General features: G+C 34.5%; 1 protein-coding gene across 3 annotated transcripts; it reads right to left on the bottom strand.

The window, feature by feature from the left end:
* Positions 1 to 1425: 1425 nt before the first annotated feature.
* On the bottom strand, positions 1426 to 14449 carry LOC126921846 (transportin-1). Of its 3 annotated transcripts, none has more exons than XM_050733779.1 (15): positions 14194 to 14442; positions 13018 to 13093; positions 12746 to 12925; positions 12327 to 12675; positions 12027 to 12228; positions 11551 to 11944; positions 11155 to 11466; positions 10844 to 11081; positions 10470 to 10759; positions 10267 to 10365; positions 10080 to 10175; positions 8966 to 9041; positions 7474 to 7648; positions 7254 to 7380; positions 1426 to 7094 (listed from the first exon to the last, which is right to left on the bottom strand). In XM_050733779.1, the coding sequence occupies exons 1-14, from the start codon at positions 14398 to 14400 to the stop codon at positions 7273 to 7275; spliced, it is 2802 nt and encodes a 933-aa protein (XP_050589736.1). In that variant the 5' UTR covers positions 14401 to 14442; the 3' UTR covers positions 1426 to 7094; positions 7254 to 7272. The 3 variants fall into 3 exon arrangements, with proteins under 3 accessions (XP_050589736.1, XP_050589735.1, XP_050589737.1); XM_050733778.1 differs by having other exon boundaries at positions 1426 to 7097; positions 14194 to 14440; XM_050733780.1 differs by lacking the exons at positions 1426 to 7094; positions 7254 to 7380; positions 8966 to 9041 and having other exon boundaries at positions 7502 to 7648; positions 14194 to 14449.
* Between the last annotated feature and the right edge of the window lie 272 nt (positions 14450 to 14721).

Raw genomic sequence — 14721 nt, 5'->3', positions numbered from 1 at the left:
AAAAAAGCAGAAAGTGATTTATCTCAAAACTTTCAAGACTCTTACACCCGAAATCTGAACATCCAAAGGAAAAACAAAATATAAATTTACCTGGAAACTTCCGCAACTGCGAAAACTCCTAAAACTCAGCTGCAAATAGCCAATAAATATCTAAAGAAGAAACAAAGAGCGAACCCCTTCAAACACCCTCCGTCTCCTTAAAATACTCTCAGTGTAGCGTACGCGTTAGAAAACCGAGTAGACAAGAGTAAAAGTAGGAAGGGGAGAAGAGAATGGAAGAAACGAGGAGCTAAACGGTGCCGCGGTGCTTGGCCGGCTCCGGGGTGGAACCGATGCCGAATCAATTCGCGTAATAGTCTCTCGGGTGGCGGAGCGGGAGGGCAGGGGTTAAATCGACTGCAACTACCTCGTCCGCAGCCCCTTTTCTCCGACAGAGAAACGTGGAACCGCTCGGATACGGGCCATTACCACACCTGTCCCTCAAGTTTCGCCCCCGAAGAGAAGGAGATCAGCTCGAACGAAACGAGCCAGCCTCTAATGAAGAGAAGCAATCACTTAAGCCGGCCGTTAGACCGATCGGACGTGGGAACGCGTTTTATCCAGCTCGAGCCACGCTTTTATGCGCCACTACGAGAAACGTTTATTGCCGTTTTACTGCGTTGGAATGGGACATGCCATTCAGGATGCCTCTGATGGCCTTTAACGACGTTACGAGCGAATTTTCCTACTTTTCTAACGGAATTTTAAATTCATGGAATATTGTTTATCGAAATTTTCCCGCTCCGAAATTTTTAACTTTCTTTTGCAATCTTCCGATGTATCGATAAACTAGATTTTTCTTTTATTTAGTTTCAACATTTTTATGAAATAAAAATGAGATTTTTACGAAACGCAGTACTTCACTATCCTAGTATCTTATAATAAGCTTTTTCTCATCTATAATTTCTGAATGAAGTGAAACTTGTGACTTTCGTGTTAGTTAATTAAACTTAGTGTAAAAGAATGTTAGAGACGTCTGCCGACCTTGAAGAGGGGAAACGAGAACGATGTGCGAAGGTCAACGTCCCATGGGTTCTCGAATCGCCTGACATTGCTTCTTTCTCTAAGATCAATTTATCTTTCGCGATTTAATCGCTTTGTCATCTCGTCGCTGATCTATCCATTCGATACGTCATAGTTCTTTAAATCTTTCCACAGGATTGAAATCGAAACCACACGGACTTCTTACCTTTACATACATTTATTTCCAAAATGACAGGCGATAACGTCATCTAATAAATATCAACTGTGATTAAAAAAAAAAAAAAAGAGAAAAAAACAAAATCACGGGACGATCGAGCGAATAGAAAGAGGAGTAATTAAAAAAATAGATTCGGTAGAAAAGACTGGATAAAGGGATACATTCGCAAAGATTATGCTACACTCTTTTTATGCTATTATTCTTCAAGATTTATTTCCAATGGCATGGTCACGTAGCACACAGAGAGCCAAGAGAAAGTGATCGAGAGACGGATCGTTTCGATTGTGCGCGTGCATAGGTACAATACATGTGTATCGACGAACATGCTCTGAACTAGACCGGAAGCTTTTCCTCTCGAACAGAGAGAGGAAAGGATCTGGATACAGTCCTCCTCCGAACGTCGAAGAATTGTAAAACGCAACGATACAATTAGAGACTGAATTTCTTAAGGCTAAAACGAAAATAAAAGGTGACAATCCGTGTTCTCTCTTGGCGCCACGATAATTCCATCATTACAGTCTCGTATACGAAACACATGCAGAGAGAAAATGAAAATAGAATTCACATCTGTTTTTAGTCGTTGAAAGACATCTTCTGTACGGTCTTTGCGTGCTTACGTGACGCTTTATTCTTTTCTATGGCTCCTTTTTTCATTGTTAGTTTTGCTTCTTTTTATATCTCATTCTTCTTTGTTCTTGCTTTCATTGCTTTACAATAAAAAGCCGACTTTTTTTGATTGTGGGCCCCGGGAATCGCAATTCCTACAGATGAAAAGTCGAACGATGACCCTTCCGTTCATCGATTACAACAACAATAATAATCGTAATTAATAATTATGTAATAAAGTGTCCAACGACAGCATTAAAATAAGATTTTCACTGTTCACAATGAGATGATTGCCAGAAGCTTATCATACATCGGTAATACAATACTGAATAAAGAATAGCGTGTCGCTCCTCCTTCGAGCTTTTGTATCGCTTTCGCTTTCACCGCCTTTCTTATTTTAATCCCTTTTTCGAATTCAATGATTCCCCCGTTTATACATTGTATTATGTAACTCGAAATTCACGATGCGAGAGAACAAATCGTTGGATGCTTCGTTTTCCTCGTTTTCGACGTATAAAAATTCGCAAACAAGCATTCGACAGCACCTTTCGTTGCACCTTGACAAGCGTGTATCTATGTATGTGTGTTAGTGTGTAAAAAAGGAGGAAAAATAAAATATAGTCTCTCTATATTCGATATTTATAAGAAATTCATGCAAAGAAGACTCACTTTTGCGATCACTAATCTTGAGTTTTCTTTATCTCTGTTAGATCTGTGTATATATGTGTGTGTATGTGTGTGTGTGTGTGTAAGATGTGTGTATATATATACATATATCATGTGTACTTAAGTACTAGGCAGTCAAGGTATGCAACAATAAAAAGAACACCGTTTTACGATTTTTTTCTCTCTGTACCAAGTGCGAACACTGGGCAGAAGAATTCGCTGGCGCTTGCGAGACGCGAGAGAACAGAGAATCCAATTACCAGAAGATGTTTTCTGGTTGTTCCTGTTTTGTGTTTGTTCGTCGTTAGAAAAAAAGAGCCTTCGTGCCGCAAGGATAGGATAATCAGGTACTAGGAACAGCCCCACGAAGTTCCGATCCTTTGGGCGAAAGAAAAGGATTTTTGCTTTCCCTTCTTTTCTCTCTGACACATGATCCAATCGAGAAGAACTTGACGCGATCTAAAAGCGCATCTTAGTAGAAAGCTAGGTCGTACTTCTTTCTGCCTATCTTTAAGATGAAAAATATATAAAATCGTTCGATAAACAATTAGATAATAAAGAAGAATTCAATATATCTCTCCCCGCGGTACAAAAATTGTAAGATGTTGTACGCGTTATTCACGCTTCTCGATTGGAGTGGAAATATATTATATACGCACACACGACATACAAGCACGCACAGAAACACGCAACACACACATACATATAGAAAGATATACACGAATACGTCTACTTTACAATTTAGGGGGTAAAATTTGATTCTTCAGCCACGATCAATTATGTTAAAAAACTAAATTAATGATTTAATCATTGAATCATTGTTCTAACATGATAACACATGATAAAACACAAACTAGAATATAAAACGAGCGATTTTGTGTACGTATTTTTAGAGAACGATATGATAAAGGACATCCTCACGTTAAGGATGACGAGGCTACCGTTAATTATAAGCGAATAGTGTTTACAAAAATCCCAAAGGATAAGAACTCCCTCCAAACACTGCCCGCACGAAACAGCACGATTAAATATAATACACATCGTATAATAATTACAATAATATAGTATTAAGAAATATTACGTTAATAGTTATTTAACCACATGTATGGCTCAGTCTATTACGCTAGTCTCATGCAACAACAACAATAAAGATACAACAATATATTTACTTCATGTTTGTTTCATTTAATTACTTATTCATTTTCACGTCTTTCTTTTTCTATGTTTTATTTACTTCGCAATCATTCTGTGCATTCTTTCATGCATTCTTTTACTCTCTCTCTCTCTCTCTCTCTCTGCAAATAGAAAAAACTTGGAAATTTCTCAAATATCAATCAACTTCTCGTTTCACCTCCTCTCTTTCTTCTCTATAATAATTAATTCACTTTGATATAATATTATGTATAAATAGTCAATTCTTTTTTTGTTCGTGACACTTTGCTTTCCACTCACTGTTGTAATTCATTATAAATTTAATTAGTCCTTATCTTGAGTGAAAGTTCCGAGCAATAATAAATAATAGCGAGCCACGTGAAATCTCGACGGGAGTCGTTCACAAAGTATTTTCTTTACACAAGAAAATCATATATACTATTATATTTACAACGATACACAGGACACTATGACAACATGTATAACAAGTATTCTTTCATTGAAAATTCCATATCTTTGTAGTATAAAATTGAATAGAGCTAACCTGAGAGATAGGTCTATTATAAATCGTGTACGCATCTGTGTCTGTGTTCACTTGTGTATCACTGAAAAACATTCTGCTTCTAGCTTAGGAACTATTTAAAAAAAATATATATATATGTATATATAAATATATATCTCGAGTGTATATATGTATGTTAAGTCGAATATGTTATTTAAACACTAGTCAATTCAGTAACAAAGATAAGTTACAATGTGAAAAAAATGATTTTAGTGATGACGTTCGCTTTGTATTATTTACAATACAACATTGAGAATGTAATAAAAGCAGGCAATAATAATAGCGTGTAGTAATAATAAGAATAAAAAAAATATATCTTTTTTAAATATTTTTGTGAAACCTAGATAGAGAAAATTTATAGACTCGAGTCGATAAATCGCACATGGCTCGTTTTTGTTCTTTCCTTAAATCTTGTTTACTTCCAAGCCCTTAAGTAATTATAAAAAATAGTAATATCACAAAAATGGCGCAGGCAGAGCAAGGAAAGGACCAAAAATGGGGATAAAGAGTAATGGCAACAAGGAGATTGCCAATTGACAAACGTGGATCGAATCAAAGGAGCGGTCACGAATGTACGTATATGATAAATCTTTCTGTTCTCTACGCAAAAGGTTCTGTTCTTCTTTCCTTTTTGCTTTTCCATACAAAACGACGAAAACAGAGACTGCACGTTTTATTTCTCGTGATCACGCGATACTTCGTTAAAGTAGAAGTTGAACGTTAAAATAATATCTTTTTCTTCCATTTAGTCTATGATGACAATAAAAAAATATTCTCACTGCCGGACTGTACTTGTTACAAGCGTTGCTGTGATTACACGATGGTCTCTGTGCTTTTTGATCGAGCGGATGGGAATCGTTCGGCTTGAAAAAGTGTCTTGAATCGGCCGAAAAAATCGCCTCGCTTATTATAAATGCGTAACAGATTCAACGCGTTTTCTTTTTCTTGTAATATCTAATCTCGCCTGCGCTAGTTCATCCTGCCAGTTTGTTTGTTCCTTTTTTTTTTTGTTTTTTTATTAATAAAGTTTGATTGACAACAGTGACTCAACGACGATTAAATTAGTTCATTATTCAAGTTGAGCTTCTTTTTCTTTACTTGTTCACATTTGTTTTTTGGAATATTTTTTTCAACAAATAAACAGAAAATAAAAATTACAGTTCACGTCATAGAAGTTCTAGAAATCGATTTCCGTGGATTTTTTTTCTCGCAAAATTCACGACATTCGATAGTATATTTGTTATTACCTTTTACTTATTCATTTCTTATCAATGCATATAAACGCATTTTTCGCAATTTTAAGATTTCGTTTTTGTAGCATCGCGTTTTACAGCAAAAATAACGACGACAAACGTAATCTCGTCTTTTAATGATAAAAAGTGCTTGCTTTTTGAACTGGCCCAAAAACTGGACTGGAATGACACAGTCAGCGCTTGAAGTCGAAAAATATTCTACAAACGCAAAAAGAGATACAGAAATGAAATGGAGATTGGCGTGTACACGACGAAAATTTCCCTACATCGCGATAGATTTCACGTCATAGATTCAAAACTCTGTGAATCGTTACCTGTAAATCATACTCAAACTATATTCGCTCCCACGTGTTGCTTTATATAACTTTAACCCATTAAGAGGTGATACGTAAGCAAAAAATTTGAAACACTATAGTGATAACAAAAACTTTCACTCTAAAATGTATTTATCTATTTACACTAAGAGCTAATATGATCTTAATTTAATATTTTTAACAAAAAAATAATCACAAAATAGTCTGTGGGTTAAAACATTACATCTGATATATATAATTATATATAATATCTACATACATTCATTTTTTTATATGTAAATATGTATATATTAATCCATTTGAAATAGTTCCATTCATACATGACCACAAAGTGTCATATAACCTAATATCACAATCAGCAAGGAGAGAATAAAGTAAGCAGAAAAATTTTGGTTCGAAACGAACGGAATGGCACTTTCTCTGCATTTATATCGAGTTTCAACGTATAAAAATACATATTCTCAAAAACCTTCTGTACACTATGAAATTTCTACTAACATACTTCTCTATTTGTTAGTTTTATATCAAATAAGTATTACTACCACCGTCTAAAGCTCTACACAACTCATATAGAATGAAATATCTCTCTATCTTCCTTAAGAAAAAACAAAATTAATATTTCCTAATATATAGATTTTCGATCACAGTAGTTTAGCAAGCTCTATAACGTGAGATCTATACCCTTCTTTTTGTATTTCGATTATTTTCTCCTTTTCATTTGTTTCATTTCTTGCTGTTCGCTATTATTTCCTTCCTCCACGATAATTGAGAAGTCAGTTTCGTTTAAGAGCTGGGCTAGTTGGTTGCCAGCACTTCGTGTCTCGTTTCAATACGCGAGAATTAAACACTTAACAGTGTTACACAGCGCTAATGGAAACGGAGTGTACAGCGTGTACGTTTTCACTACATGAAGGTATCACTTTTTTTTTTTTTTGTATGCAATGCGATTTAGCGTCAAAGTTATGATACCTTTACTGTAAAATGGTCGGTGACCCCAGCACAGTTCCTCCCTCCCTCCCGCCCCCCCTACCCGCCCACCCACGCGTTACATTTCGGCCCATGACATTTATTTTGTCGTTCTCAATTTTCTTCGTTTCATTCTCACTTTGATTTTTCATTTATACCTCTTGCTGATTGCAGCTCTAATAACGCATATTAATTCCCCCGAGAGCCTGACGATGACCATAACACGGTAACGACAACGATGTTGATGAGAAGAGGCCGTGGTTTCACCCACCCACCCTGAACACCCATTGTTCTGTTTCCCGCCCAACCCCTTTTGGCCTTCCCCTTAAAGCGGCCTTCTGAAAGAGACACAATTACTTCACTTTAATACATACTTCCAAAACTGGTACTTAAGTAAGGATCATCCTTTGTCTATGTTATCTGTCTATATATATGTATATATAACACTGTTCAGAATTCATTTGACACAAGTACAAATTTCGGGATCAACTTACCGCATTTAGGCGGGGCTTCTCAAACGCCATACATATTATGGAGTCGTTCATTGAGTTGTGGTGGGAATTGATCTGAAAATCGTTTCCAATTTTCCACACCAACTTGATTTTTGAAGCCATGTAATATCTACAGAAGAACAGATTTCTTTCTCAATGTTGTACAATAAAGCAATTAATCAATTGAAAATAATTTAAGTTGTGATGATTTATTTTGATATACCTTCTGAAACATGTCCTTAAGATCTTCTCTAGGCGTCACCCAAGATGCAACAGCATCACAGAAAAAGATGAAATCTTGTACAACTCCTGCTGGATTTACTGTAATCATCTGACACATACCTCTGAATGCAGAATCCTTTTCTTCATTATCTCTTATACTCCTCAAAGAGGTACACCTAATAAAGTATGCATGCACATTATGGCGTGAATAATATTAATGATTTAAGAAGGTATATTCATCATAATTAAAGAATTTATGCTAAATATGATAGTGATATTTTTTTACAGTACACATCAACTTTACTGGATAAAATTATTGTTTGCCTGAACTATTATTGTAATGATAAATCTACCTTCTTTATAATTAAACTGTTTACATTCATAAGAGTATGATTATAGCAAAAAATGACAACTAGTCACTTGACATAATATTCATTCCCACAAGTTGTGTAAGTTATACAGGAATAAATCATCTCCATTAATGTGGCAAAATCGTTAGTTTTAGTGAGACCCGTCCTATTATGTTTGGATTACCTAACGAACATTACCCTTTTTTATTTTTGTTTCTATTCTTCAATTTGTTGAACAATTTACAATAAAAAATCCAAACTATTAATCTAAGAAAATAAAAAAATGTTATCTAATCTAACATAAGATAAGATAGAGTTCCTGTATCAGATGTTCTGTACTTTTGTATCTCTTTTTGAAAACATTTAGAAACCTCATCCAAGAATAATTTCTTCAACTCTATGCGAATCATTAAAATATTATTTTAATATGACCGGCATTGTATTAGTACAAGTTTATTAATTAAGGTGTGGTTTACATTTGACAGCATCCCTTTAATTTTGAAGATTTTGATATTACAAAGCAAAGAGACATTAGCAGTAGTTGTGATAACAAGAATATAACTAGGATGTATTTGACAATATTGATGCTGAGTTAATTAACATGCAAAAGGACACTTTTGATTGGAACTACCTGTACACAGTGAAAAATATACTTTAAGAAAGAAAGAATATATGTTTCTAGATTTCAATGCAAGGCAATAATACACAGGCTAAAATATTACACAGATCTAAAAACGTGACAAATGTAAACCTACCCTAGACTCAAACTGCTTAATAGCTGAACTATATAAGAGCCTATAACATACTTGCATGGTGGCAGTAAATCAAGGTAAATATACAAAGTAAATGTAAAAACTACTGCAAAAAACCATTGGGCAAGTTTAACATTATACTTAGGATAAACTGCACCCCTTTTTATCGAGAAATCATATAACGTATTTGTTTATAATATGGAAACAAAATCATGATGGGCTCTCTATATATATGTATATTATATATGCTACAATATTCTTGCACAAAAGTTCTTAGCAGCCCCTGATGCAATGTTACTGAAGAGTCGGGAATAATATATAATAATAAAGTGCTAATAAAAATAGAAGATAATATAATTAATAGAATATAATAATAAAGAAATTTACACACCACTGTCGGACAAACTGCTGTAACATGGGGGCGACGTCGTGGGGACACACATAACCTAGGCGACCGATCGTTATGGCTACGGTTTCATTTCATTTCGGTAAGTAGACAAGTGAAGTGTAGTGAAGTGACCGGAAACACAAACAATAAGACAAACTGATAGAGAACCAACGATCAACTCAGGCGAATATGTTGTCGTTTATAAACTCCAATTAATTTGTAATTAATCATTTAATCAATAATAATTAATTTAATATTAACAATTAATAGACAGTGGGAACAGAGGTGAACATATGAAATACCGACAATGAACATAGGCAATACCGTGCTATTGTAGCTGCTGAAACAATAATAAAAATTAGATAGCAGCGTGCGAGCCCATGATTTGTAAAAAACCGATATGAATATGATCTCTACCAATAAATGTTAATATAAACAAGTACAACCAAGAAACACAAAAATAAAAATTTTCCTCGTGAATTTAAAAGCCAATTTAAAGTACCGTTGAAACAATATTTGGGGCTTAGATGCAAGCATAGTATATTTAATTGCAGTATATTTCTGCCATATAAAGCCTGCAGGCAATCGCACACCACTAAATCAGGTCCAATATACAAATACTAATAATTTAACCCGCTCATAAAACGTGCAAGCGTGGTCATATAAAACCACTCGAAGTCGTCAGTCTGTGTGGTTATTACCTTTAATAAAATTATTTACGGAAAATGCACCTAAACTTAAATGCCACCGAATGCTGAATCTAATGTGGGGACTTTCTCTGTATATTTGGGAGACTTCTCATTAAACAATCGTTGAATATCCTAATTGCATAAAAACCTTTATACAATATTTGTAATATACAGAACACGTGTACTGCAATGCCTTAAATGAAAAGTTTCCCCTCGTGTGCAGAGCATACTTCTAAGAAAAGGTATTACTTCTACGAGATATAGGTGAACAGTAATAACATAGTCGTATTCTTATATCAAAAAAAAAAAAAAAATTAAAAAGATGAAACTTTACTATACATTACCCTCTAACATTTAAAAGTATGCTCCATATACTAAGCTGTGTAGAAAAAACTATATATTTGAAAATATTATACACAGATACTCACCTGTATTTTCTAACAGCGTTTTTGGCGTATTCGGTCTGTTGATTATATCGATGAGCTGGGTCAAAATTAATGGGATATATGCACTTGTATCAGAACCTGAAAAAGAAAAAAGAAAATATATTCATATACATACTCTACCAGAGTTTCGCAATATGCTTCAATAGATTACATCTTTAAAGCAGTTTACCGAGTTTTATAGCTATTTCACCGATAGTCCATGTTGCATTATTACATACAGATATAAACTCAGGATTTAAATTCTGTCCAAGTATAGGCATAAATTCCGCTATAAATAAAATCAATAAATGAACATACTGAACTCATATAAACATAATGAACGTTAATAAACGTAATAAATTTACTATGTAATTACATAACAAAAATACTCACGTATGCACGGTAGAACATGTTGGAAACAGGCCTTTGTAAGGTCCCCTAATAAGGCAAAACTGCTTTGTCTAACTTCAGGCATAACATCTTGCATACATTGATACAGCAGTTGCATTACATTACTGTTCATTACTAAGCGTTCCATATGACAATCCAATCCTTCTGCTAAGCCACTAAGAAGGTCTAATGCAACAATCATAAAATCTTTATCAGGGGCCTCAAATTGTTCTGGACTCTGTGTATTTGCTATGTGTTGATTTAGCGTCTGCTCTACGAGGGATACACACCGCCTATTAAAAAAAATAATAAATAAATAAACATAAAGATTTAAACACACTATCAAATCTACAAAGATAGAGGTTAATGAAACCTACCTATACACGGGTTCGCAATAAGGAAGGAAACCAGATCGTAAAGCAGTCGCAATTGAAGAAAGGCATTCTAATAATGGGAAAAGGTCTTTGTCTTCATCTTTTAACACATTCCACTTATTAATGAGTGGTGGCATAAGAAGGTTAATGTAATCTGGTTTATTAAGATGATGTCCTACTGAATCAGCAAGTGTACCAATTGCATCGTACAATATTAAAAGATTTTTATGTTGATATTTGCCTGCATACATAAGAATGATTAGTAAAAGAATAAGCGTTTGTCTAATTTAATGTTAGTGTAAGAGCATATTTACCAAAAGCAAAAACAAGCGTTTCAAGAATAAATCCAAGATAAGGGACTAGTTCTGTACACGCTTCCTCTTCTAACGTTGCAAAAGCAGAACATGCTGCTTCCTGCACGCGTTTATTGCCATCAAGTACTCGTTTCAATAATTCAGTCATTAATGGTTTCAAATGTGTATCGTGCGGTTGGGCACAGACCCAATGCGCATAACGACTCAATGTCCAGCAAGTAATAGCGCGTACTAGTGCTTTTTTGTCGCTTAAGCAACTAATTAAATATGGAATTAATTCTGATAAATGCGGAATCATTCCGCTCATACAACCTGCAATAGTATATTACACATTAAATTATGATCTAAACCCATATAAAATGGTGTAATGTATCGATGATTGTTACGAAAAATAACCTTCTGCTATAGCTCCTAGTGCTAATATTCCTGACTCTTTGATTACCCAATCTTGATGGAAAAGCGTCTCTTTCAAAATTGGTACTAGAACAGGTAATAATTCTTCTCTAAATACGTTTGCTAACATATCTAAAGCAGCAGCAGAACATTTTCTTAAATTCCAGTCACTAAGTGACGTATCGTCATCACATCCATCTTCAGCATCTGTGTCTTCTTCATCACAACCTCCGTTTTCGTTTGAGTGCTTGTTCATATTACCATGATGTGAATGATGTGTTTTTGACTTGGGAAATCTTGGTCTGATATCTTCTTCTCTATCTGGGATCATTTCATCTTCTTCCACATCCCCTTTTAGAAGTATTATATCAATGTCTGAGTATTTCATACCTCTCACCTATGGAATTGTAATGCATTATAAATTTATTAGTTTCCTGTGACATTTGCTTTAAAACTTATTTTATTTTGTGATTACCTACCAATACAGGTACTAAACGAGGTAAATGTGGTGCAAGTGCTTCTTTACATATTGGTTGTTCAGCTAATGAAAGCCAAAATTCACAGGCTTCTAAAGCGACTCCTTCATCAAGATCCTGTGTCCTCATTAACATATATTCTATTATATTATGCATGTGTGGTATTAATCTATCCATTCGAACTTCAAGCAGCATAACCAAAGCCCTATAAAACCATAAATATGATATCATACAAGATATTGTATACAGCTTATATCTTATATCAATATACTTTATATCAAAAAAGAAAAAATGCGATTATACCTGCATACGTTCTTTCTGACTTCTGGATCATCATCATTAGCTAAATGGAAGAGATTTTCCAGGAAGCTATCTATATGAATCATCAAAGCCTGTGTACGATTAACAATAAACTGATTAACACAGGCAGTAGCATGTGATCTAATTTTAGGGCTTGAATGTCTAAAAAATTGCAGGAACTTTGGGATTAAAACATTTAATGGTCGATTAAGTGCATCAGAATCTAAAATTTCTGCAGAATCTTCACAGATCTTTTGAAGAGCACCAAATGCACCCTCACAAACATTATAGTCTTGTGAGTCTAACATTTGACAAAGTGCAGGTAGCAACTCCGGCCATCTAGTTAATTCACCTATTAGGAACAAGATTTAGCAATTTTCTGAAGCTATTTGATAGTTATTTCTACTAAATAACAACCATACCTTTGGATGCAATGGTAGTTATTAAAATACCAACAGTTGCACGAATTAGAGGTGATGAATCTCCAACTGCCGATAAACATTCTTGTTTGATGAAATTTGTAACCTCTGGTAAAAACTTATAAAAATGAGCTTTAACATTATTTTTCAAAATCAGTCCACTTAAAGACCTCGTAGGTTCATCTTAAAAAGAAAAAACAATTGAATTATAAAACCTATCTTTATAGATAAAAATTACTAAAGGTTACATCAAAAGTTATATTTGAAATACCTACCCTCTGATGTGAGTTTTGTTAAAACAAAAATAAGATAATTGTTGAAGTCTGGGAATTTGTTTAATTCTTCCAATTTCTAAGAAATATTGATAAGGAAAAGTTCTAAGAATAAGTGTGCATCAAAGTATAACAATTGATCAATTCTTATAGAAATAAAAAGGAATTGCACATTTGTATAATTATCATTTGTTGTAATACTATTACTATTACATAATAAATGTGAAAAGATATTCTATTTACATTCAATACATTAACACAGAAAATAAATTGCAATATGCCACACAAAATATGCCACAAATTTTCTATTATATGAATGAACAAATTTATTATAAATATATAAAACTGTTCCAATTATAAAATCTTTGCTCAAAATTTTGATTACATATAAATGCATACATACATATATATGTACATAATATAGTACGAAAAAAGTGTAAAAAAAATCCAAGTTTCTGTTAACTTAATATTTATTGCCAGCTGTAATTCCCAATAGATACATTTCACAACATTCGTTTGTGTATGTCATTCCCAGTCTGTTTAATTAATATTATGGCCGAAACTATATACAAGATTTATCGATTACGGCGTCAAGAAAACAAACTCGTCACCGACAGTAACGGCATTTCCGACGCGCCCCGCGACAGATATCATGTATCGTTAACATATTTCTTGGCGCTTGAGTATAACTCACGTGTTATTCGAGAAAAACCTATCAACTTATGTCGACCTACTCTTACCGAGTCTAATATTAATCGCAGAATGATTTCCTAAAAAATAATGTGAACGACTACGAAATGGCTTTCCCGATCATAAAAAATCATATTAGTTACAATAAGGTGTCTCAACAGCTTTTCAATCGAACCATAGACGACAAAAAAGGGGATTCGTGACAGGCTGCGCAAAAGCGCGCCGAACATTTACCCATCTTACATCAAACAGAATATTTCGATAGCCTTGATATCTGTTGAGACCCTCTTCTACGTCTTTTTAATGAAATTTCCAACGCTATTTAAAAGGAGCAGAAAATTTTATCGCGACGAAAAGCACGCCCCTTGATTGACCTAGCCGCTTCACTTCGTTACCGCGTCGCGGGTGTACTCACCGGGAACAAAAATCTCTGGGACAAATTTTTTTTCCAAAGCACTAAACGAATTTTGATTAAATATGAAAGGATACTCCTTGTACAGCTCGTTGAGTAGCCGTATCCGGGCTCTGAGACTCCTTGAGGAGCGTCAAGATTTGTCGAAGTCCTTCCTCTTGCGGTTGCCACGCCATTTTCATCGTGTTTTTCAACAGCACCACTGAACGCAGCCAGCCTTCTCTGACCTCACAGATAAACGGAAGCTCCCCACGGTTGCCCCCACCATCACGCCACGAAAGCATTAAGATACCGGCCTGTCACACCAGAATTCTTTAGTTAATTTTCTCTAGGTTGTACTATCAGGCCCGCGATTAATTGTTCAGGATAATTAGGTGGATATTTAACATCGTTTCGTAACGATATTCCATTTTCGGTTAATTCATCCAGATAGACAATTGAACGTTTTTTGGTACTTAGCAGACGAGCTCTTCCGGCGACAGCAGTGACATCGATCGGCCTCCTGTTTCGATTTGTATTAAGCTATGTAACGTTTTTCAAATTTAACGTTATTTCGTGGGATGTATGATGCTGGCCGTTAATGATTTGAAAGATCGAAATCGTTG

This window comes from Bombus affinis, chromosome 11 (genome assembly GCF_024516045.1).
Source record: "Bombus affinis isolate iyBomAffi1 chromosome 11, iyBomAffi1.2, whole genome shotgun sequence".
Taxonomy (NCBI): Eukaryota; Metazoa; Arthropoda; class Insecta; order Hymenoptera; family Apidae; genus Bombus; species Bombus affinis.
This window is presented reverse-complemented; position numbering and strand designations above follow the sequence as displayed.

Bases quoted from the DNA above. Each gene is read 5' to 3' on its own strand.
- LOC126921846 (XM_050733779.1), bottom strand. From the start codon at position 14,400: ATGCTTTCGTGGCGTGATGGTGGGGGCAACCGTGGGGAGCTTCCGTTT. The intron at 10,366-10,469 runs GTGAGTATTTTT...TTTTATTTATAG, and splicing joins ACATGTTCTACCGTGCATAC to CGGAATTTATGCCTATACTT. The intron at 7,649-8,965 runs GTGTGTAAATTT...ATACTTTATTAG, and splicing joins CAGCAGTTTGTCCGACAGTG to GTGTACCTCTTTGAGGAGTA.